Source organism: Pygoscelis adeliae, unplaced genomic scaffold (assembly GCF_000699105.1).
Source record: "Pygoscelis adeliae isolate BGI_AS28 unplaced genomic scaffold, ASM69910v1 Scaffold582, whole genome shotgun sequence".
In the NCBI taxonomy this organism is placed as follows: domain Eukaryota; kingdom Metazoa; phylum Chordata; class Aves; order Sphenisciformes; family Spheniscidae; genus Pygoscelis; species Pygoscelis adeliae.
This window is the reverse complement of record NW_008824281.1, coordinates 925648-950023: the sequence shown is the minus strand read 5'-3', so window position 1 is coordinate 950023 and position 24376 is coordinate 925648. Positions and strand designations below refer to the sequence as shown.

General features: G+C 48.2%; 1 protein-coding gene across 3 annotated transcripts in view; it reads right to left on the bottom strand.

Moving 5' to 3' along the window:
* The window catches only part of PTPRS (protein tyrosine phosphatase, receptor type, S), a 101270-nt gene that overhangs the window by 31434 nt on the left and 45460 nt on the right, over window positions 1-24376 (bottom strand). For 2 of the 3 annotated variants that reach the window (XM_009318404.1, XM_009318403.1), the window contains exons 6-9: window positions 17474-17743; window positions 14714-15295; window positions 13646-13779; window positions 13332-13476 (exon numbers count right to left, since the gene is read on the bottom strand). In XM_009318404.1, coding sequence (XP_009316679.1) covers window positions 13332-13476; window positions 13646-13779; window positions 14714-15295; window positions 17474-17743 — 1131 coding nt within the window. Of the gene's footprint in view, window positions 1-3056; window positions 3175-4974; window positions 5002-5441; window positions 5636-7086; window positions 7393-13331; window positions 13477-13645; window positions 13780-14713; window positions 15296-17473; window positions 17744-24376 lie in introns of all 3 variants that reach the window. The other variant, XM_009318402.1, reaches the window with a different exon arrangement.

Here is a 24376-nt window from a genome sequence, read left to right as displayed (position 1 = left end):
AATGAAGGATGGGAAAGGAAGTCTGGGCAGCCCCAGGTCCTGAGCAGCAGGCATGAGGCTAGCTAAGCGAGTCTGGCAGGCATCTGATCACCCAGTTGGGTACAGAAAGAAGGAAGCACACAGAGAGTGAAAACAGAGCCCAAAATCTGTGCAAGGCAGAGGGTATGGAGAATTGCTGCTTACTCTGTGCAGTTTCTGTCCTCTGGAGGAAGGAAAAAACCAGCCGAGTGTTGGTGTGTTTTCAGTTAGCTCCCCCCTTAACCTGTCAGCCCTCCTTAACTTGTCAGTTAGTTCCTCCACATTTGGGGGGATATTGGAGGAGCTCAGCAGTGCCTCTGTCTAATGAGCCCTGGCACTGCCCAACTGCTAAGCAAGCCCACATCCACAGTTAAATGACATGTGTAGGCCCAGAGGTTCCTGAAGCTGGCGAAACCAGAGCATTAATTCCAGCAGCTCACATGTCATTTACACTCAACTCCACTATTAGAGATCTAGTTTCCTTCCCTTCGCCTTGGTATTTCTTCTGGTTGAACAGGAGGGGGAGAGAGAATGGAGTTAGGAGAGATCCCGTCCCACTCTCGCAGCACGAGTCCGACTGAGGGTCGGCAGGTTGGAAAGCTGCAGTGCGGCTAACGAAGCGAGCAGGAGGGAGCCAGCAGGGAAGGATGCCGCCTGTGTCGGGGATCCTGGCAGAGTCAAACCGGGGAAACCACTCTGCCTGCTGCATCAACTGACATCTGAACACGGGGATGAGGGGTCGTCTCCGAAACAAATGCTTTATTCATTTCAAACTGCCAAAGAATGGCTAGGGAACAGCGCTGGGAGAGCCTCCCTTGGAAACGCCGAAGAAACACATTAAAGAGAAAACCAATGCCATTACCTTTTTGTTTTGGATTTTATCACAAATGTTACTATAATCAGCTGAGCTTGAAAATATTACATTTGCACAACAAATATTGTTTGGAAGAAAGGTGAGAAGAAAGCACGGGGGGGAAGTGTTTTATTTTGCAATTGGTTTGGACAGTAAAGGAGAAAATTGGATGTATTACTGTATTTAAATTCAGCCCCTAGCCCTGAATGATAAAGAAAGAAATCTCTCCTCTCAGAAGGTATATTGACTCCACACTGCAAAGAAGATAAGAATGCTACAGAGCCATTTGAAAGATTTTTTTTTTTAAATAGCTATTTCAAGTTGGGGGAAATTGAGTTTTGGGTAATAGCTGCTCTGCTGGAGAAAACATTGCTCTGTGACTGATCACCTGCACTGCAAATCCTAATGGGGAGAAATGAGGGAGGGTGACAAGAGAGAATGACAAGGGAGGGAGGGCAGAGAGACAGGCTCCAGGAGGGAAAAATGAGAAGGGTAGAGACCCTCCGGAAGAAGGAAACAAGAAGAGAGAACCAGGGAGCTAGTGAGAAGAAACATGGGCAAAGCCGGAGGGGGAAGGAGAAGAGGGCGAGTGAAGGAAAAGGCTTCTGACAGTGCACTGACACTACGAGGCGTGAGGACAGGAGCCTGGATGCTGACATCCAAACATACCCTGCTGTAACATCTGCAAGAGTTGGTGTCCTGGAAAGCCACCTTGTTCTCTTGTGTACCTTTCTCTTAACTAGGCAGAAGAGGCAAGAGGTGAGAGAAAGGCTGAAATCCCATTCGCTTGTCTGAACACAAGAACATAAAATGAGATGAAGATGTGAGTTAGGACAGGGAAAAGTCAAGGGCACGGAGGGCAGTCGTGGCTCCAGCCCTGTGCATTCCAGGCCAGGGCTCCTGAGCCCTCTCTGTCCTGTGCATTTGGCTGAGTGTCTGTGCTGCCTCCAGAGCCTGAGCAGAGGTTTGCAGGTTAATTATGCTGCACTGACTGAAGGCCTTCGATCCCAGAGGCAGAGAGCAATGTTCTTCCAGAAACAAGGGATGATGTCAGTTTATGCAGCTGCTACAGGCAGGGTGAAGACGATTGCCCCAAAACTAAGAAGAAAATGAACAGGGTTCATTTTCATTTTCCCAACCCTAGCCAGGTTGGGAAGTTAGTAGACAAAGAAAAGAAATGAAAAGGGGAGAAAGCCATCATCTGACAGCAGGAACAAAAAAGCACGAGCAAAATGGGGTGAGAGAAGGTAATCACAGTCCAACAAGAGATGGGCTGGACGAGGGAGAGCTCCGGGTCTAGGCACCATAGTCTCCCTCCACTGCACGAAACCCTTCCCATACTGCAGAGCAGTGGTTTAGCCACAAGAGCAGAAACCACAGGAATGCAGATGCTGAGAGGACAGGTGGAGTGTGTACCTCTCCCTTCTGCCTGCAGCACAACTGTTTGGAGGAGCAAGGGATACCCTGCTGCTCTTTATCATTCCTCTGTTTAGGCCCTGCCATCCTAGCTTGGCACTGCATCCTCTGTACTGAGGCTGACAGACGCTTTGCCACGAAGAATAGGTCAAAGGGAGGAATGAATCTGGGTGGTATGTGCAGAGAGGACCAGAGAGGTCCCAGAAATGCTTGCAAGGAAAGGTCAATACTGGCAGTACTTTTCCCTCCGCTACTCCTGAGCAAAGAGAGAACGTATAGTCAGACACGATACTAGAAGAGAAGAATGGGCAGTATAAGCCACCACTGTCTTCCTGCTGCTTTTCACATCTTTGCAAGTCAGCACCGTGACAGCAGACCTCTGGCTCTCCTGTTCCCCAGGGTACCTGTGTGCACCAACCATCAAAGCTATACAGTCTCAGACCAGGCAGAGACCGTCTTTACTTCTGGTGCACTGGAATTTATAGCACAAGAGATTACAAGCAATGACTTAATCCTTTATTGCATTTCTGGGTGTGTCTGGGCTTTCTGCAGCACTGGACAGAAAATTATGTTATTTAGTGAGGGCTACCTGTGAGGAATGAAGGGGTTTCTGCCTTACAAGAACTAATTTTGTCTTCGGGGCAGCATGGCATTTGTTGCAAGTCTGTCCTTCAGGAAGGGAGTGGGATGAAAGAAGCTGAGTCTGGAGAAAGAGCTTCTTGACTTTAGGAAACTGGTGAATCCCAACAGTTCAGGAAAAGACTCTTACCTGCACCCTTTGTGGTGACCACTTTCGGTTTGCTGCGAGCACCATCTCCCTTCATGGTGTAAGCAGCTACGGTAATGGAATATGCAGTCTCAGGCTGGAGCCCAGCAATGATCATTTCCTGTTTGTGAGATTCCAAAGGAAAATCATGTAAATATTCAGGTACATACACACGGGTAGATCTCTCCTCCTTGCAGGAGTCTCAGCACTTTTCTAGCATGCAGGAATTTCACTGAATCTGAAACCACGAGACACTCTGGGGCAACTGGGTAGATGTGGCAATTGGCAGGAGGATGAGCGGCACGTTCCCTTAGCGAGAGGCACGCATACCCTGGCTGCAAACAGTCCCTCTGTAAACACAGCACATCTCTGCAGGGCCCTGGTTCACTGCGTTCTCTTCCAGATCTACCTCTCACACATTCTCTATCTCAACACAAACTGCTTCAGCCATCAAAAAGCTGTTGCGCTCTTCAAAGTGTTCCTCTTCACTATGCCGTCTCAAAGGAGGTCTCAGCAGTTTCAAGGAGATTACATTTTTTTCTCCATTACCCGCCTCCCTTCTCTCCTCAGAGATATTTTTTAATGCCTTCATAATATTAAAGGGATTGCTTTAACACAAAGTGCAAGACGACATTTTCTGCTTGCACGCTAAAGCTAAATCCCCAGTACCCTCCTTCCTCCATCCTCTATCAGCCTCACCACACCTGGCTCCCAAGAGCTTTTGTTAGAAGACTGGCCTCAAGAATAGCCCTTTCCCATGAAGTATTCAGCCCTTCAAAGGGCTGTGTTATAAAAAGGAATACCCGTGCTAAATCAAACAGGATGAGAGCATATGCAGCAGGGTTTTCTCCAAGGCCCTGAAAAGGAGGGAGATGTGAATGTTGTGCACGTTTTATGGCCTTCCTCTCCCCTCACCCCCCACTGCCCCTTTGTGCTTTCAGTATTAAATCTCAGGGCAGCACTTGGGAAGAATTTGCTGGTCCTGAAAATATCTGTATTGTCCCCAAAGCTGAGCAGGGAGTGGAACAGCAGAACTTCAAAACAGCGGGATTTTGATCAACAAGTTTGGAAGCCATTAGCTACAGAGACAGGTCTGTCTTCTGGAAGTCAAGAAACCTGTTCTGCTTTCACACTTGCCACTGAGTTTTATTAAGATTTTAGGCAAGAAACCTTGCCTTTCATGTGACTCAGTTTCTCCATCTGTAAAAGAGAGGCTCCTCGCTATTGTAGGGCACTTGGCAATCTCTAGGAGACATGAATACATTCAATTTAGTAGTGCATTATCTTGGGACCCTGCCATTCCAAGACGGAAATGCTTTCTCCTACTGCTTTGTAGCTGTAAGATCACGGAAACCATTTAGCATTTTAGCAGAAGTAGCAAATGCCAAACAGCCAAGTTCATTTTAAAGGTCTACTTAAAAGGTAAAAGCGCCAATAGCGATTCATGCTTTCTATCAACGAGTATCTAAGAATCTTGGCCCTTTAAGGGCACAAAGCATTTGTTCATACCCTTAGGACTTCTGGGGCTTTGAAGCCCCAATGCTTTTCAGCCTAAATATGTTTTTCAGACACAGGCCAGAGGTGCTTGCAGACCAGCCCATCTTTAAGGATATGTTCAAGGTAGTCCCAAATTCAATGTCCCACCTGCTTCCCCATGGAGGAGCAGCAGACTCATCTTTCCTTCAGAGCCGAGGGGAAAACCCTGCAGTATTGCTGCGTGCTGACAAACTACACAATCACACAGGGTTGCAGAGCAAAGTGAACAGGGTAGGAACAATGCATGGGGACACCAACAACAGGCTTTAAAACAGGTACACTGGCACTGCAAAAAAATAAAGGAAAAGGAAAATATCACACCACAACAGGAAGTGGGAGAAGGGAAGGGACAGAACCAGGATGGGAGGATTTTTACTTTACTTACGTATTCAGCAGTGTCATCTGTTTCCCACTGGGCAGAGAACAAGAGAGGTTTTGCACATGAGAATACAAGAGGGGAAAGAAGGGAAAGACAGAGACACAGCATGAGGAAGGAGTCCCTGAGCAAGCAGCCACACAAGGTCAGAAGTTACCAGGCCAGCATGAAGGAAGAAGTAGAGTGGGAGAAATTAGTAGATTCCACTGTGGCCTTTGCCTGTCTTAAAAGACTTCCCAGACACAGGGAGGATGGATGGTATTTAGTTCAGTGCTGGGACAGCAGTTCATACTCTTCCACAATAGCTATTATCTGGGAGTACAAACAAACTGCAGAAAGACAACATATACCTTGTCATAGAGACACTCGTCTACTTTCTCCAGCATTACGTTGCTTGGGATGAGACAAGGTGGCTGGAGCACCCACCCCCTCAAACCTTCCACGAGAGGAGACTGGAGTAGGAGGTGAGTCCTTACCTGGGCGTCAGCCAGCATGATATCCTTGATCTGGGGCAGCCCCCTGGCCTCTCCATTCTCCATGCGTACATAGTGGACCTGGTAGCCACGAATCTGGCCATGCTGGCGGTTCTGGACTGGAGAGCGCCAGAACACTTGGATTGCAGTTGAGTTCAGGACCTCCACCTCCACTTTCCGAGGCGGCGCACTGGGCACTGCGAGGAAGGGAAGAAAGGGGTTAAGAGTCACTTGGGGATTTTTATCTGGAGCCTGCCACTTCACCTATGGGACATACACACACTGAATCTACAGCCCTGCAAGGAGGGGGAGACTTAACAAACTAGATATCCCATCATCTGTCACTGGCCTTTATTCAGTGAAACAAGGGAGCAGTTCTGGGGGATCTAATCTGCACAGCCCGGAGACATGCATGGAAACAGGTCCATCTCATAGTCCAACCGTTCTTCCACAGGCTCCTTTGTCCCCAGTTTGCTCAGATGGAAGAAACCATACAGTTCCAGATCACATTCTGAGGACAAAGCCAATTTCTAACGAGCCAGAAAAGCTCTGGTCCTGCCTGTGGGATGTTAGGGTGGAGAGAACACAGAGGGGGACTTGCCCTTGGAGTTCCCTTGTCTCTCAGACAGGCCAGGTGGGTTGGCGGTTACAGCCACTGCATAATCTCAGGACAGGAAACAAGAGATGTCTTGGATAGAATTTGGGCTGAATTTTTGGAAATACTACTACTACTACTAACAACAACAATAATGTGCACGACAGCTTCATCTGCAAGAAAACCATACTTTCTCTGAGCAAGGTATTCTATCCACTTGGATGTGGGCAGATGCTCAGGAAACAGGACCCACACTGGGGACAAACCTGTTGCTTTTTTAAAAATCCTTTTTATTTGGGATGGAGGAAGAAAGCCTGAGAAGTTTGGAATTTACTTACGTTATTTACTTGACCTACGTTATTTGAGGGTCCTACCTCACCCTCACAGTGAGGGTGCTCTCCCTTCATGCACACATTCACATTTTTTCCTGGTTTTATTTTACTGTAGAAATACCAGGAAAGTTCAAGTCTCGTTGTCCGTGTTTGGGCTAAAAGTCTCCGAGCTGGGCCACTGAACTGGAGTCTGAACTGTTTGTCACTGAAGGTTTTCTGAAACTTTAAGAAGGAGATTCTTCCTTTTTACCACTAACCACAACTTCGACTTAAAGAGGAGCTAGTAACAAGGAATGTGTGGGAAGAACTCTTAATATTTTAAAACAGTTTCTGGCAGCAATCGACTCCTCCGATTTCATTTCTTTGCTGCCTCAGCTGCTTCTTTGCTCAGTAAGAGCATCTTTTCAGGAAAAGCGGTGCAGTCAAGGCTCAGAGGCTTGACATTAAAAAAACCACCCAGAAGTCCAAAACACCAACCCTAATGCAGGGAAGGACAACCCTACAGACCCCAACGCTCAGAGGGGCTTAGGGAGATGGCAGCAAAGGATGCTGAGCGTCTTGGACCGGAGGCTGTGTTGAGGCCCCGTTCAGGCTTTGCTCTTGCACCACGCATCAGCCACGAGAAAGGACTTGATGTGTCCCCCCCAGAGTGGGAAAAGCCCTCTCCAGGGACACGTATTCACCAGGGGACTCAGGAGAAAACCAGAAAAAGTGCAATTACCATCTTCATCTGTCCGGACGATAACCGGCGAGCTCTCTGGGCCCGGCCCCACCTCCGTATGAGCCACGACAGTGATGCGATACTCTGTCCACTTCTCCAGGGACTCCAGCAGGATCTGACTGGTGGTTGGGGGGATATCATTCACCTCCTTAAGCTCCGTGTCCTCAGAGTCCAGCGCTCGATAGTAGACGCTGTATCCAGCCAGGACGCCATTTTGGCTTTCAGCCGGAGGCGGCCGCCAACTTACCAGAATGGCGGTGGATCTGGTGCTGACGCATTTTACGTCTTGAGGGGGGGCAGACGGTTCTACGAGGGGGGAAAATTCAGGAGGGAAAGGGAAGAAGGGGGAAAAAACAAAAGATGGGAAAGATAAAAGAAAAAAAAAGGAAAATGATAACAAAAAAATCTAAAATAAAACATACAAAAATTTGGTTTAGGAAGATAAAATTAAAAAAGAAGAGAGCTTTTTGTTGTTGTCTTTTTTTTTTTTTTTAAAACGAAAAGAAAAAAAAGCCAACGAAAATGAAATGGGGCATCAAAACTGAAATGTTATAAAGCAAAGGACTAAAAACAGCAAGCGGGCTAGCCGAGAGGGGTCCTGCTGCTTCTAATAAGTGTGGCTGGCACAAAACTAAGCACCCAGCTTTACCCTATAAAAGACCTTTCCTTTGGCTCCCTGTTTTACAGCAGACTGGCAAATCCTGCCCTGGCTGGTAAAGCACTTGTTTCCAAACTGCAGTCTCTGGGATTTTGAATTTCTTTGAAGGGATCTCTGAAAAGTAAGTAAGAAAAGCAAATCTTTTGCCAGGAGGCTTAAATTTAAGAGTCTGTGCCTCCAGATGGAAGTTATTAGTTGTCCACAGACTGAAGGAGGCGAAAAACCACAGTGGTAATGCCCAGGATATTGCGAAGCAATGAGCCCACAATGTGTTTAGATAGGAGGGTTTTAGAGAAAAGGCTTGCAAAGGAGTGAGGCAGCGGGTTTGACAAGGTATTCAGGTACCCAGTGGGATTTTCAGAAGCAGCAGCAGGTCTAACTCCCATTGCACTCACTGCCTAAACTACATGAAGGTATTTCTGAACGTCCCAGGACACCTTTGGAAATGTGGCCCTACGCAGCCGCATGTTCTCACAGTGGCAGCAGACAACTGGCTAAGTGCTGATTTTCAGGAGATGGGGAAGGTGTAAACCATAGCTTTCTAGTGCAGGGCTGCTCACTTCAGTGTTTACTGAGCTGCAGTAGGTAATTTTTAGCGTAGTCTGCTCAGTAGGAAGCAGGACGCTGACACCAGCTCCATCAGACACTACGTGCCGGGGCACACACTGCTATGCCATGGCCGTGCCCTGAGATACAGGGAGGACTGCAAGAAACACAGGTTCGTTGATGGAGATGCCACGGGTCTAAGACCTTGGTGAAGTCTGGACAAAGAGTCTGCCGCTTCTGTACCCCAGCTGTAACCTGGGCACTTTGGAAAATCTTAGACCAGACTTTCAGATACTAATTACAATCAATTAGCCCAGGTAAGCAGAGAGTGTGATACATTTTCAAGGCAAATTGGAAAATCCAACCTCACCCAATACAGTCAAACTGCAATAAATAGCTTTTAACTCTCTGCAGACACTGCCAGAAACTGGAGTGTCCTTATAAGCCCCCAAAGCATCACCTGCAAGAAGCAAGAGAGTAGATAAATGCTGGTCACCACTTCTCATTTCTCTGTTGCTTTTCAATCAACAAAAAGCTCTTTTACTGAGGAATGATTTTTTCAAACCTCTTACTCCCATCTCTGAGTCACAAACAGATGTTTAGGCCCAGCTTGCCTTGAGGACTCTGCTAAATCAAGTCACACTTCTCCTAGTTCACGCTGGCATGAAAGCCACATGCTTTGTGTATGCCTCCATCAAACAGAAATCAGAGGGTTTTGCAGAAAGGGTAAAGATAGTCCTTACACTGCAGTGCTGAGCACTCTGTCCAGTAGGACATTTTGGGTGTTGTCCTCCTACTTTCATGCTTTGGCTGTGTTTAAAATGGCAGAATGAAACCCTTATCCTCAGAAATCCCACTGCAGAGGGTGACGATCCCCAGCCATGGCTAGCCACGCAAAATAATACAAAATATGTCAAACAAACAAAACCAAAAGTAACAAACTGGAAAATAAAACATAAATCAAGCCAGTAATTTAAAATAAAAAAACATCAGAAAGGAAATCATAATAATAAAATAATACTGATACAAAAAGTGACTCCTTCCAGAACATTCCCAGTCTGTTTACCTACCTTCCACGCTTCAACTGCTAATTTATAAGACTTTCTTACGAGAGAACAAGAGAAACTGAGCTACGAGGCCAGACCAAGCTCCTGGTGGGTTTCTGTACATGACTGGCTTTTAAAATGCCACCCTGCCCCACTGCTAGCTCCCCCGACTGAGTTACTCCCCTGCTGCCAGCAGAACCCTAGCTATTGCAGTAATGGCAATTTTGGACCCCACTCTATTCTCTTTTGCTAAGCTACCTGGACAGATACCAGAGAGCAGGGCGGCAGATTCCCACTGACGGATCTCCTTCCCCCTATAGCGCTCTCCATCTGCTGTGATCGATGCAGCACCAACATCTCCAGAATGGAGGTGCGCTGCTCCTTCCCACACCCCAGGAGCAACTCAAGTCCCTTTCAGGGTACGGAGGAAAAGACTCAACCCTCTTCCAGTGCCTGCCATGATGCTGTTCGCTTCTTTTTTCCCCCCATCAGGGGCTGGTAGTGTTAAAAGCCACCTTTCCTGCTTAGCAGTCCAGCCAAAGCCACCACGGCTGAGAAACCCACTGCAGAGAGGGTCTGACCTGACCTACCCTTTCCATCCTGAAACTCATTATGAAAGCCCCAGTAAGCAGAGCCGGAGCTCCAGCTGGCACTTGGGTTCACTGTTTGCACTGGCAGCTGCTGCGCGTGGTCACGCTCGCTTGCTCACTCACCCTCTACGCTCCAGCACAGGGACCTACCGAGAGGCCCTGGAGTGAGGCCTCCTTTTGGGATGGTTTGCACTTTCTCTGGTCAAAAAGGTGAGGTGGGTGGGTGATGGGGGAGAAGGCCCAGATCCCACCCGGACCCCCTCCCCGTCACTCTCATCGACTACAGCACCTGGATGAAAACAGCCACCAAGTGCTGGCTGGCCATACTGGAGACGCATCTGGGGAGTTCATGGCACTGTGAGTTTCCTTCACAATCCAGCCCAACCTGCGTGACCCTGGAGCATCGAGAAGGTGGGAGCTGTATGCAGGAGGCAAAGTACTGCAGCCCAAACCGGAGGCTGTGAGCTCACCGCTGCAACAAGCCCCTTTGCTGGAAAGGGAGCCACAGCACAGGCAAGAGCCCCCCGGCCAGCAGATCACCGTCTTTGTCTGCTGGTCTCTGTTTTTACCAGGCAGACAGCTCTTTGGGAACCCCTCCCCGCCCTCCAGGACATACATGAGTGTGTGCAGATCCACGCACGTGTGTGTGAGCCTGCAACGACAGGGTGGACTGTATTTGTGAATCCGCTTGAGACCAGCCAGTACTCACCTGAACTGCATCTTTTACATGCTTTAAAGTTGACTGTCCAAGCCACAAGAATGACCCTTACTGACCTTGTACAATACAATGTTTTTTAACCCTTTAGGTACCATAGACTTTGTAAAAGTTTCGTTCACTTCATATACTGTGAGGAAGGGGGTAACGGGTGGGGGAAACATCCTTTCTTAGGAAGGAACGGAGGGTAAGAAAGCCCCGTTGTTCCTCTACACCTGCACATGCAGCCTCACAGCACCCACCCTGCCACCCCTGTCTGTTGACGCATGCTTTGCACTCTGAAATTTCTGAGTAGGAGAGTTGCCAAGGAGCCCTGGGAAGGTCATGGCTAGTTAGAAAGGGCAAAACAGCTTCCTCCAACCATGAGATTCTGTTATTTTTACAATCTACGTCTCTGGTACTTGAAGAGTTAAAACCCAGCACTTCAAGAAGAAAAAGATACTTTACCTTTAGTTTAATGGATTTTACTTTGGTTATGATGCTCAGGAGGAGCCACCCTGACAGGGAGGTGGAGGGTGTTGTGCAGAAAGGTGTGTAATGCAGGGAGGGCTGCGGCATGCAGGCACATGCTTGCCAGCTGAGCTAGGAGGGGAAGAGCACCAAACGCCTCGGCAGGCTGCGGGAGGACGAAGGAGGCTTTGCCGTTGCAGAAACAAGATGCCATCGTGGTGTGAAACCGCCCAGCAAGAGACAGACAGACAGAGAGCAGGGAGCTGGTTTCATCGGGCTGCGAGAGCATGCAGGCAGGCAAGCAGACAGCAGAAGAGAAAAGAAAGAAGAGCCATGGAGCGGGCCAAGGAGGAGCTGAACGGAAAAGGAGCTGCAGAGGGAAGACACAAAAGCCTGTCCCGAGCCAGAAGGTCTGTGAGCCGAAGGATGTCACCCGGACCAGGGAGAATTGACTCGTTCCTCCAACAGCCAGCCAGGAAAAAATGTTTCACCATGTTACAGGACACTGACAGCTCCCAGCTGATGTTCTTAAGAGCATTAAATTAATGAAACTATCCCTATGAAAGCTGAGCTACAGAGAAATAAACCAGGCCTCATTCTGGGCAGGTGCCAAGTTAGAAAAAGCCCCAAAGCCTTCCCCTTTCCCGGATCCCCTTCTCTTCACCCTTTAGGGAAAAATTTTCAGCGTCACTAAGCCCTACTGCCATCAGCTCCCACACCCCTCTTCCAGCCTGTTTTTATCGAACCAGAAAGCACAAATCCCAGACCCTCTTTTCCTCCCATCCCCACGAATCTCAAGGAGGGAAACCCCTTGGAAAACAGAAGCAGAGCGTAAGTTTGACACTTATTTTTCAGGTCCTTTCAGTTCATTTTCCCCCACCCCACAGTGATGCTCCCTCTAACAGTACCATACTGGGATCAGAACCACCAGATTTGCAGCAGAGTCAGGAAAGGATTTTCTTTCGATAAGTAGAGAGAGTAAGGAAAAAAAATAAAAGGAAAAAAGGGGAAAAACAAGAAGGAAAGAAGAAAACAAAATATCTTTCAATGGACTGGAGGCCTGAGAAAGCCCCAGTAAGGAACTCACTCTCTGCAGAAACAGACTCCCCTTTCCTCCCACTCCTGGGGGGAGAGAGAGAGAAGGAGAGAGACGGGGGGGAAGAGAGAGAGACAGCAGGACGTGACAATTAAAACGGAAAGATGGGGCAAGCGCCCAGCCGAGAGCCCGCTGCTCTCCCTTGTTAAGGACTCTGAGAGATGGGAGCAGGCACTCTCTCTCCTCACACTGGTGACCAGAGCCATTTCTGAGTTAGTTCTGCTCCCGGCTACTCCAAACTGCAGCGGAGTGATTTAGTAGAGATGAGAGGAGACAGAAAACACAAAGAACAGCTGCCACAGCTCCTCATGCAGTGAAAAAACACCTCATTTAAAAGCAAAGATCTGTGAAAAGCCCAGGTTGAAATATTGCCATCCAGGGTTATTGTCCCCAGGGCAACAGTGAAGGGAGACAATCCATTAAACTAAAACCAGCACATTTTGGTTGCATACGCTCCATCCTGGTGTCATTAATGTCCCCCCCCAGCTTCCTCTCTCCCGCTCTGCCGGAGCCCAAACGGGACTGCTCCCAGGGCTCGCTGGGCCAGCAGGCCTTCCTCCCCGCAGCTACGAAGTTGCTCATGGAAAAGAGCACGAGGACTGCTTTCCCAAAGGCTGGTGAAAATGTTGGACTTTTGATTAATCACCTTCCCTTCTCCTCCTCCTCCCGATTCCCCCACCGTCTCCCTGCTCCATTGCTTGTGCCCCCCTTCGGACAGCTGCTGCTCAGTTTTTTGCTGGTGGACAGGCAAGCTGCTGCGCGACGGTGGGGTGCCGTCCTCCCTGAGCATGCTCAGCACCAAGGGCCAGCGTGGCCCATCAACAAGCTCTTCGCTGCTCCCCACCCCATCAAGTGGATGGTGCTAACTGGCCTCCCATCGTCGTTGTCCCCCCCCGCCCCAAAGCATGCACCAGCTCCACTCTTCGTTCACATCTCATCTATCTGGGTCAGCAAAGGGAGAAGGCAGCAGGTCCCAGAGGTGGGCCCCCGCCACTGCCTGCCTCCCTGCAGAGGAACCCCAGACGTGTGAAATGCCGCAGCACCGTGAACGTCCGCCCCACAGCTCCGTACCCCTGTGCCCACCATCTCTGGCTCCCTGACTGTCTTCCCCTCAGAGAAGGGTGGGAAAAGGAGAGACACCTACTAGACTGCAAGGTGCGCTCTCTGACCTCCGGGGTGAAGGCCCCCAGGCCCAGAGCCGAGCGGGCGGCCAGCCGGAAGACATACTCAGTGTTGGGCTTCAGGCCTTCCACAGTGAAAGAGGTCGTTGGCTCGAAGTTCTTCGGCACCTGAGATGGGCGAGGGGGAAGAAAAAAATAAAAACAAACAAAAAGGGGCAGAGGCGAGCCCTGCCCAGAGACACCTGCCCTACTCCCCCCTCTCAGCCACCTTGGGAAATGAAGGGCCAGGATGCTCCTTGGGGCCCCAACCCTTTGCACTGCTCCTCTCCGGACTCACCTCCCTGCCATGATCTCCTTCCTTATAGAGGAGCTCATACTTCACTATGATCTCCTGGCGGGGAGGGCTCCATGACAACACGATGCTCGTCTCCGTCTTGGCTTCTGCTTGGAAGTTCATCGGCTGCCCAGGAACTGACACAGAGAAGGAGCCGACAGGGCAGAGGAGGCAAGATGAGAGACAGGAGAACCCACATTAACTTGGCTAATTAGAAGACTCCTACCCTGTTTTCTTCAAAGCCTGCGTGTGAAGAGCACGTCAGCAGCAAAATGCCACACTGCAGAGCGGGCAGGCCCTTCCTTTAAAGCAGCAGAGGGTTAAATCCCACTGCAGGACTTGAGCATGTCCAGAGCTGCTGGAGATGGAATAGTCCTACTGGATCACATGCCTCTTTCTTGGCAGTGCAGAATACAGCCCTTCCCGCTAATCCCCAATATTAAAAGATTCTGGAAGTGGGAAGCCCATGAGCAGCCCACTGAGGACGCAGGGTCACCTCACCAGCACCCCAGGCCATAAGCAGAGCACCTGAAAGCACGCTGGGTGACAACCTGCGATAAAACACCTTTTGTTCTCAGCTCAACACATCTGCTGTGACAATTAGGGCTTTGTTTTGCTCCCCTTTTAGAAAAAGGCAAAATAAGGCTCATTCCCCACTCATCTCCGAGAAGGTAGTTTCTGGGTACTATAAGAAGAGTTAACCTTCACCATTGCCTGGGCAGTGAGTGTTTTTAGGTCTATTAAAGACAGTTAGAAACTGGAAGCGCTAAGACAACTCACTTTGAAACACAGCACAGCAGAAACGGATTCTCTTTGCATAATTGCTTGCACGACCCATTTAAGCAACAACCTTTCCGAGAAAAAACAGATCAGAGATCATGCACCAGGCCCTCTGGCTCCAGCCACGGGACCCAGCTTCCTCCCAGAAGGCTAATTCCATTTTAACCAAATTGAATCAATAAAGAAAAAAATGCTCTGGTGACATGGCAGCCACAGCTGGATAATGCTATAAGGCAACACCTCTCCCTCCTGCAGCCCAGTGCATTCAAGGTTAGTGACACAGGTGCTCACCTCCTTGCTGTGTCTTAACCTGGATGGGGTCGGAAAGAGGCCCGTCTCCCACGGAGGTGAAGGCCAGGACCCGGACTGTGTAGGTTTCGTCCTCAAGAAGGCTGCCCACCGTGGTCAGGAGGCTGTCATCCACGTTGTGCTTCTGCCAGTTGCTGACGGGTTGATCAGGCTCCATGGTATAATATACACGATAGCCACGGATCTGCCCATTGGGTTCCACCGGTTCCTCCCACTGGATGATCATGGTGGTGCTGCTCAGCATTCGTCCCTGCACATTACGGGGGGCACTGGCAGGAGCTTGCTCCCCAGTGCGAGTGACCACTGACTCGCTGGGAGGCCCCTGCCCGATGCTGTTGACTGCAGAGACCCAGATCTCGTACTCAGAGTTGGGGCTGAGCCCCCCGATACTGTAGCGTGTGGTGGTGATGTCCTCTTTGATCTGATATGGTCCATCCTGGCTTTTAGACTTGTATTCAATGACATAGTAGGACACAGGGTCTGGATTTCCAGAGTCCCAGGTGATGGTGATACTTGTTGCTGTCGTCTCTGTCACCACTGGCGTCCCAGGAGCCTTGGGGAGTGCTGAGAATCAGGAAGAACAGACATTTAAAAAAAAACCACATATGCTGAAATGGTGCCTAATTGGGCTAGTTAGGGCTGTAGGAGCCAGAGGCACAGTACCAATCACAGTGCGGCAGTTCAGTAAAGTGCTGCTGAAATATTATGAACCTAGTTATACACTCTATTATGCTCCTTAAACTGCTCCATCAAAAGGGAAGTGTTCAGCTAAACATCTGGAATCATTAGCACAGACTTCAGCTGCACATCCGCCGGCTCACACGGCAGTAAGAAAAAGCAGTTTTGCAAGAGCTCCTTCCGAGCACGTAATCAGATCTTCTGAAACAGCGCTGGCAGCCCGGCTCCGGCAAAGCTGAATCTCTCCATGTTTAGTGTGCAGGTAACAGTAGAGCGAGGACTGCGCTCTCCAGAACTAGAAAACTATAAATACTTGGAGTGCTTCCTCTCAAGCCACAAACGTGTGTTAATATTCATCTCCCCTGTCCCTCATCCAGAAGACTACCTTTGGAGCTTGCTGGAGACTGCACGCTGAACATCGGACACCTTTAACAGCAAGCTTTACGTGTTTTCCTCACTACACACTTTAGACCCTTTCTAACCTCATCTTCTCTAGACTTGAGCACCTCTAAAGCTCTAACTTCTCCTTTCATCTTCTGACTGGGAAAGATTGCAGATGCTTACACACAGGAACGTAAGGGGGAACGGAATACAAATAAAATGACTAAAGGCAGAAGGTACCAGCAGGGCAAGATTCCCCATCTGAGGAGATAGGATAGTTGGAAGCAGAAGCAATGTATCTTACACAGCAGCTTTTTAAATTGATAGTACAAGACAGGGAAAAAGGGGAAGGAAGAAAATACTCAGGAAAATAAAGAGCATCTCAGTCCAGCCCCAGGCATCCTTCTGCTAGCACGTGAGCCCACTCCCTGTGCAAAAGCTCAGGATGAGTGTCATGTCAAGATTCACTAGTCCCTACTCATTTCTGTTGTCAGACCTTCCTTAGCCAGATGCACTGATACAACAGGATTGTTCTTCTTTAGCCCTCCCCTTCTCCAAAGTATTTCTCCTCCTCTCCCCCACCCGCCCGCATCCTTTCCCACCCCATCTCCCCCCAGATCCCTCACGGGCAATGCCAGCACTCAGAGCAGACACCAGCTCATACAAAGAGCTCTACACTCACCCAACCACAGGGGCATCCCGCTTGGGTTTTAATACTCCCCTGCTGAGGACAGAATAGATTGAAGGTTGCACCCGTGCTCCTCTTGGGAATTGCTAGCTGGAAGCTGGGGTTATTCCCCCTCTTGCTGAGGCAACAACGGCCACTAAGATGCTGGAACTAGGCTCTACTGCAAGGGCACACATGCCAGAGATCCTCAGGGCCTTGGCTGAATCTCTAACCTTGGAACAGGATGGCATGCAGGCTTCAAGCCATCCAAGGCTCCTTGCAAACTGCCCAGCCAGCCTCATATCCCAGGACAGAAACAAGCATGCAGGGCTTTGAATCACAGTTTTCTTCATAACAAACAGCTCAGTTGTCCTAAAGCGAGGAAAGATCTCAAGCCACCAGCTTCCCCTTCACTGTGGGTTTCTTTGTGTGTGGGATACCCAAAGACGCATGCACAGATCCCAGCACATGGCACTCATGGTGCAGTTTGTTCTCCTGCTCATGCTCGCATACGTACGCATGTACATACAGGCTTGTAACAACACGGACATACATACATGCAGTCAGGCACCCACATGCCCATACAGCCACGTTGCTCCTTCTCCCATGCACACGCACACTCATGCACGACTACCTTTTTACATGCATAATTGTGTCCCCACACTCCTCGTGTGCAGATCAGACAGGCACAGGCTCACCCCATGCAGACAGACAAAGACACAAGCAGAAACAGGTACCCACACAGTCACACAGTGACATTCCCACTCATGCACCGGTGAAGGCTGACAGGCACGACCACCTACCTACAAATGCTCACATGCATAAACATGACGCGTGCTCACATCTGCTTTGCACGCATGCTCAGACGCTCTGTTATGACTGTGCATCCAACACGTGCCTTGCACATATATACACCCATGCGGCAGCTCACACACTTGTGCATGCACGCTCCTACAAACATGCACAGTCGGGGAACCCACGCACTCGCTCACGCAGGCGTGCTCACACTCTCTTACATTTCACCGTGATCTGAGCAACGGCTTCTATGACTCCCAGACTGGACATGGCCACACACGTGTAGTTGGCTGAGTCCTTGACATCCGTGAGCTCCAAGACATTGCGGCCCACAGGCATGTCATCTTCAGGCGTCAGGTCCTCTGCTCCCTGCATCCACTTGACGTATGGCATGGGCGAACCCACGGCCACGCAGGTGATGTTGACGTTGCCACCGGGCATGATTTCATGGCTGACGGGTAAGATGGAGAAGCGAGGGGCCACACGGCGAACTGTGGATGAGACGCACAGAGGTAACAAAAAAACAAAACAAAACAAAACAAAACAAAACAAAAACAAAAAAGAAAGAAAGAAAAGAAAAAGGAGAAAAGGGAGAAAAAGAAAAAAGAGCAAAAGATAATTTAAATATAGACGGGGTTTGTCATCATTTATTTTCTTCCTTCATTAAAAACAAAACAAAAAACAAATAAATTAAAAAATCAAAAACCAAAAACCAAAAAAATTAAACTTCAAATAAATTTTTACTTCACAAACAATATATAGAATATAGACATAAAAGCGGTATTTCATAGCAACAGGGTTCCATTGATCAAGATTAGACCCATCACAGCACAGATAAATACACAAAAATTTATTAGCAATTTCTCATCTTTACTGGCAAGAGCTGGCATGGCGAGCGTCGAAAAATCTCCACAGCCACTGGGGCCCCCAGCTCCCCGCTCCGCGCCCCAGGAAACCTGCTCCTCCCCTTTTCCAGTGGAGTCTGACTCCCATATCGCCTTCTCCCACGGCAAAGCGAAACAGCCCCTCCACCACCACAGCCCGAAATGGTCCAGGTGCCTCCTCCGTCTCCGGAGAGGGGCCCTCTCCCACCAGCCGCTCTGGGCCCGAGGGTTGCTGCAGAGATGGGGTGGTGGTGAGGAGAAGGCTGGGATGGAGACGGGAACTTCTCAACATTTTGCCTTGTTGGACCCAGAGAATCCAACAAAGAGAGAAGTATCACATCCCCAAATGCCAGAGAGACACCACGCGAAAAGTAAAGAGACAAAAATATAAAAAAGGGAGGAGAGGGAGTCCCCGGAGCGGGACAGAATTTAGTTAGTGTCTGCGTGTGAGAACCGTCCAGGGGGAGGCAGTCCCCCTGGAGCGAGAAGGAGTGTGGAAAAGATGAGAAACTCTAATGAAATTTTTGTGGTTTTCGGGTATAGAAACCCTAACGAAGCCTCTTTAAGATCTGACACGGTTCCATCGATAGATGCAGCTCTCAGAGTCACAAACATCATGCAAAATAGGTAAAAAAGAGAGAGAGAGAAAGATAGAAAGAGAGAGGAAATGCAGAGAAATATAATTTATGGGCGGCTAGCAAATGCCCACATGGATACTGAATAGAAAGAGAGCGACAGAGAAAGAAAGGAAGACAAGGAGAAGGAGAACAAGGAGGGGAAGGGAGAAAGAAGAGAGAGAAAGAGAGGGAGGGGAGGGGGAAACCCACTTTAATGCTGCATACTTTTTCTAGCTGATGTGACCCAATGTGGTGGCTCACATTGTCACATCTCAGCCCTGGCGGAATAATAAATAGAATAGAATTAATAAGAAAAACAAGGTAATGAAACTTTAACGTTGAGAAAACAGTGACATGTTCTGTGCATCTCCTTAGCAGAGAGGTGGATGCAGCTTCCAGACCTTACACAATAAGAACATGGACGCAAAGGGGAGGGTGCGGTTTCCTTGGCTCCATTTTCTGAACTAACTGGGCTGGCTGGCTGAGGTGGGTGCTCTTCCTTAGGGGTGAAAGCAGGAGAATGGCCAAAGGAGAAATGTAAGTGGATCAGAGAGGCCCTAGGGAGGGAGCTGAGGGCAAGGTCCCATCCCGCAAGCAAAGACAAAAGGATACAGACCCTGGGAAGTTGCAGGCACAGCAGCAGTCTAAGGAGAAAAGGAGTGCGGGATTCCTCCAGCTTCAGAGACAGCCATGCAGTAAACTCCCCTCAGGTAGGGCGAGCGAGGGGGCAGGAGAGTTAGGAGTGCTGGGGGCCTGAAAAATACCTGTCCCTGCTGTCCTATTCCCAGGTAACCTCTCTGAACAACCTCTCTAAAAAAATCAGTGGCAATTGCATCCATGCAAAAGCCATGCAAAGGACATCAGAGCTTAGCCTGCCATCGCTTCTCCCAAGTCCTAGTGCCTTCAGATGTCCCCCAGAACTTATGTCTTTGGTTTTTCTAGTATTTATCTTCCAGCCCACTCCCCTGGCTGCTGCTCAACATTATGGATCTTTTCAGATGGGAACACAGCTGCCAGGAGAGATAGTGGCTGTTTTCCATTTAGTGGGACTTTGTTAAACAAAAGCCAAATATAGCCTCTGCCTCCTCCTGCAAGCTGACAAGGAGATGTCTTCACAGAAAGGTGTGTTCTTCCCATCGTGCTATCGGATCCTTTTCTGCACAGTTACCAGTAGTCAGAAACCAAAGGCAAGGAAGAGGAGACTTCCAGACTTGTGGCATTAGGAGCTCAGAGATGTCAGAGGAGAATTCCTGCATGCACGGATTTGCGAAGAGAACGGATAGCATGCCCTCACCTCCAGTGTAGCTGGGGAAAGGTCTGGAGTGTGGAGGGGGAGACTGCAAACTCACCTGGACACTAACACTAGAAGACGACTTTCTGCTTAGAGAAAGGTGTAACGAGAGTACCACGGTATTCGCGCAACCTCAGGCACCAGCACTGGCTCGAGAGAGCAGGCGACATGTTCCTTGCTCTCTCCTGTCACACCGCTATGGAAGATTTTTAGCTCTAGACATGAGGGCTTGTCCCTGTTGCCTGCTCCATCCTTCCTTCCACTGTCTGCTTCAGGAGGTACCGCATTTCAGAAAATGGAGCCATGTGAAGACCACACCGGTCACAATCTGAGACAAGATGGAGAGAACTTGAAAAGAAACAAGTGGGGTCAACATGCAGACAGATCTGGGGTGAGGATGACTCTTTTGAGGAGGGGCTGATATGTAACCTTCTGGAGAGGGGGGGCAAGGTGGGAAGAGGTGAGGAGAAATGGGGAGACATATGCCGGACAAGATCCGGTCAGCAAACAGCATCAACAGCAACAAACAACGGCAGGTGGGATGCAAACACTGAGTTGTCATGGAAACAGAACAAGACAATTAATTCAAACTGAGGCTAATCACAAAGAAATAAAACTGAACTAAAAGAGAAAGAAAAAAAAAAAAAAAAGAAAAAGGAAGAACAAACCAGAATTTAATAACTGAAAAGCATCATTTGATGTATGGTGGAGTGCTGAGAATCGGAGTCTGAAGGGAACAGACTGCTGCTGTCTGCATGGTTTTGGGCAGGGAAGGGAAGAGATTCCACTCACAAAACACAAGCTCAGGGCCGTGGAGCCGGAGCCGTGCAGAGCACGCTCACAAACAACTGCGAAGCAATTCTCCCCACCCTCCTCGCAGCACCCAGGGGTTTAGGTCAGCTTTGTGGGGTCTCAGGGCAGCATTACTTTTTGTCTGTTTTAACGGCGTTTGTCACACTTAACTAATGGGAAGCAACCAGCACATCTGGGTGCCAGCTCAAGACAATGCGCTGTCTGTGAAAAGGGAGAATTTGGATTAGGGTTAGCGGCAGGCTAATGCAAGACCCAAACAGGCAGTAGCACTTCTGTTGTGCATCCTGGTTTAAAAAAAGCTACACACTTCTGTGTGCGCACAAATATACAAACATCCACACACCAGTCTAGGATGTGACAGTAACTCCAAGGTTCAATGCTGGAGACCTCAGAGAGTCCTTAGATACATCCCTGCTATGGCTCAGGGCTGTGACAACCGCATTTACTGTAACAGGAAACACTTATAGGGCTCATCTCTGGACACCAAGAACCATCGTGCTGCTGTTTATTTTAATTGCTATACCACTCTGATTCGGCTGTTGACATGAGATTTGTCAAGCTGAGAATCTCTGGGTCAGTGTTTAGGTCAGGGCCTAGGAGGAGGAGAGTGGTGATGGGAAGAAAGCTTGAAGTGCAGCTAGAGATTGAATCAAGAACAATTTCAGCTCTGGGTCCAGCTGGGTTTCACACATAGCAGCTGAAAGAGTGAAATTTTACACAAAAAATGTGGTGAAGAGATTACTTCCATTTTCCTATCCAACACATTCAAAGGACCAGAAAGAAAAGAACTGCCCTCTCTGGAAAGGAAAAGTTGGGATGGGGCAGTCAGGGCTCTGCCTTATAGACACTTATCTAATACTTTTACCAATTTCTGGTTTCAAGAAGCACCTTCCCTGAGTTTCAGGGATGTTTGGTTTCCATGACAGCTTTGTCAGACCTGTTTTACGAAGCCAACCTTGCATGCATACACATATGTGCATGCTCCATGTGCATGTGCAACATCTCCCGATATACACACACAAGCAGGCACACACAAACACACATCGTCAATGGCCAAAAAACTCTCAGGAGCTTTTTTCAAACAAGGATACAGCTTGTTACTGATAGAACCAGATTTTAGAACTGGAGCTCGACATTTGCGATGCAAGTCAAATTACTTCAATGCAGAGAAGCCATTTCTGAGACACAGAAAGACTTCTTAAGTGCAGTTAGTTATGAGTCTGTTTAATATTGTCTGTTGGGTAAGCATTTCACACAGGCAAATCTGCACCCCAGATTCTGCTTAACATGACCTTCATTAGAAATGGAACAGATCCATAACTCTTCACACCCTTGTAAAGCCAATTGGTTTTGTTGCTGCTCACGGATGCAGAGAGGTTAACCCAGTTTGTGTTCTGTGAGTGGCATTTTCGGTGCATTATTCTTTCCAATGAGAAGGTACCAATCAACATCGCTAAGGTTCCCCACCACCACCACTCAGTTAAAAAGAGAGCTGGGGTCCACAAGGTGAGAGATGTTTTTGAAAGGGACAGATTTACAGACCTGATCGAAGAGACACTGGGAGATCCAGGGTTGACTTTTGCAACACCAGAATCCATCCTTAAAATGTGTTCCCAGGACGCTGCTAGTGAGAGAAATCTGAGGACCAACCAACCAGTTTGTGCTGAGGAAACCCACTGGTTCCACTTTTTAAGCCCCTTCCAGATTAGCTCAGGGAGAAAAATGTTGGAGGAGGAGCGAGGTGGGGAAAGGATAACGTACTAGACAAGAACCCGTCACTTCAAACCCCGATTCACATTAAACCAACTAAAAGATAAACATATTTTATATCTTAAAGAAGAAATTAATTGAAAAAAGAAACAAGAGAAAGTGAAGTGACTGGTTGAAAGCACCAAACAAAACCAAATGGTATTAAACATTTTGACACTCAGCAAGCTGCTGCTCCAAATGAGGTGAGAAGGCGGACATTATTGGCCATTTTGGCGAGACAGGAGTCATTCCGTCTTGCTCCAAAATGAGGAGGGGGTAGGGGAAAGGGTGCCAAAATAATGTGCAGCCTCTACATTATTAGTGAAGCTTAGATTACACCTGTCCTCCCCTCCCAAAAAGGTGGTCCGTCCCTGCCCCTGTGCTGTCCGTGCAGCCGCCTCTGCCTTCTCCCTCTCCCATTCCAATCACAAGCTCATTCCGCTGGGGCGAGACGCTGTTCGGGTTTGGATTTCCGACCTCCGTCCCTCCAGAGGACGAGATACTTCCCTCCTCATGCCCATCTCCTTCCTAATTTCCTTCACAGTAAATAAAAATAAGTAAGTAAATAAGTAGATAAATAAAGAATGAGACCAAGGCTTGGATTTGGTCTGGAGGAAATCCATTACCTTCCGAATCATCATTACTTTTTCACTTAAAAAAAACACATTAGTTGAGTGACAGGCTGGCTGAACATCTCTGGTCTTTTGTAATTTTTTTTTTTCTGTTGCTTTTTACAGGATTGAATATAAAATAATCTGAACCCAATTGTTTTTTCAAGCAGCTCTGTAACATTAAACACAGACTTTACTATTTTATTTTTGTTATTTTAATTTGACAAGGTGTAATCTAATTTTTTCCCCTAAAACAAAGAGAACAGCGATGCAAAAGGTGTAAGAGACACAGGCAGGCAGAGATTTCGAGATCAGTACAGCACAGTGTTCCTGCAAAGTGCCCTCTATAGAGAGATATACATATATATACATATATATACAGTTTTGATTTTTTTTTTTTTTTGGGGGGGGGGCTTTTTGTATCCATTTCCATTTCCTGATACCCTTGAGAAATCCTTCTGCAGAAACACAGCAAAGTTGTTTGTTTGCTTTGTTTGGTTTTGAACTCGAATTTCAGAGCTGAGGACACCCCAAACACGGACAGGGCGCTCCCCCACCCATGGAAGTGCTAATGTAATGCTTAAAAATTGTCACAGAACTCTCCCTCCCTAAACTTCAGTGCCTGGAAAATGGCACTACAGGGGCAGCTGTACGAACTAGTGGTGGTTCTGCCTCCCTCCTTTTCCATTAAAGAATTTATCAACGCTAGCCTAAAAAGGTATTAAAATCCCTATATTTTAAAAGATCAATGATTGTTTTGACCTTGTGGCTATTTGTTAAATCTACAGTGCAAGTGAAACTATTTCCTTCTAACCTCTAACTGGCATTGAAAGTGAAAAGCTTAGCAACCGTTCCACATGTCTACTGAGGGACGGGCTGAGCAACCAGCAGCTCTGGTTTGATGGTCAAATTACACGAGCCAAACTTAACCCAGGCGCAGGCTACAGGCTAAATTATTTGTTAAATTAGTCACATTTTTATATATTTTGAAGCTTTATTTCCTGAGGTCCTAGGCACACCATTCCTGCCTTTTCTATGGTTTTTATTTTAATTGATTTCAACTAGTTTTGCTATTATGTGTTTAGCCCTGGCCTGTTTTCATCTTTCGTCTCTCAATGAGTTGAGGTTTTCCAGAGAGCCTTGAAAAATATTTGAAATG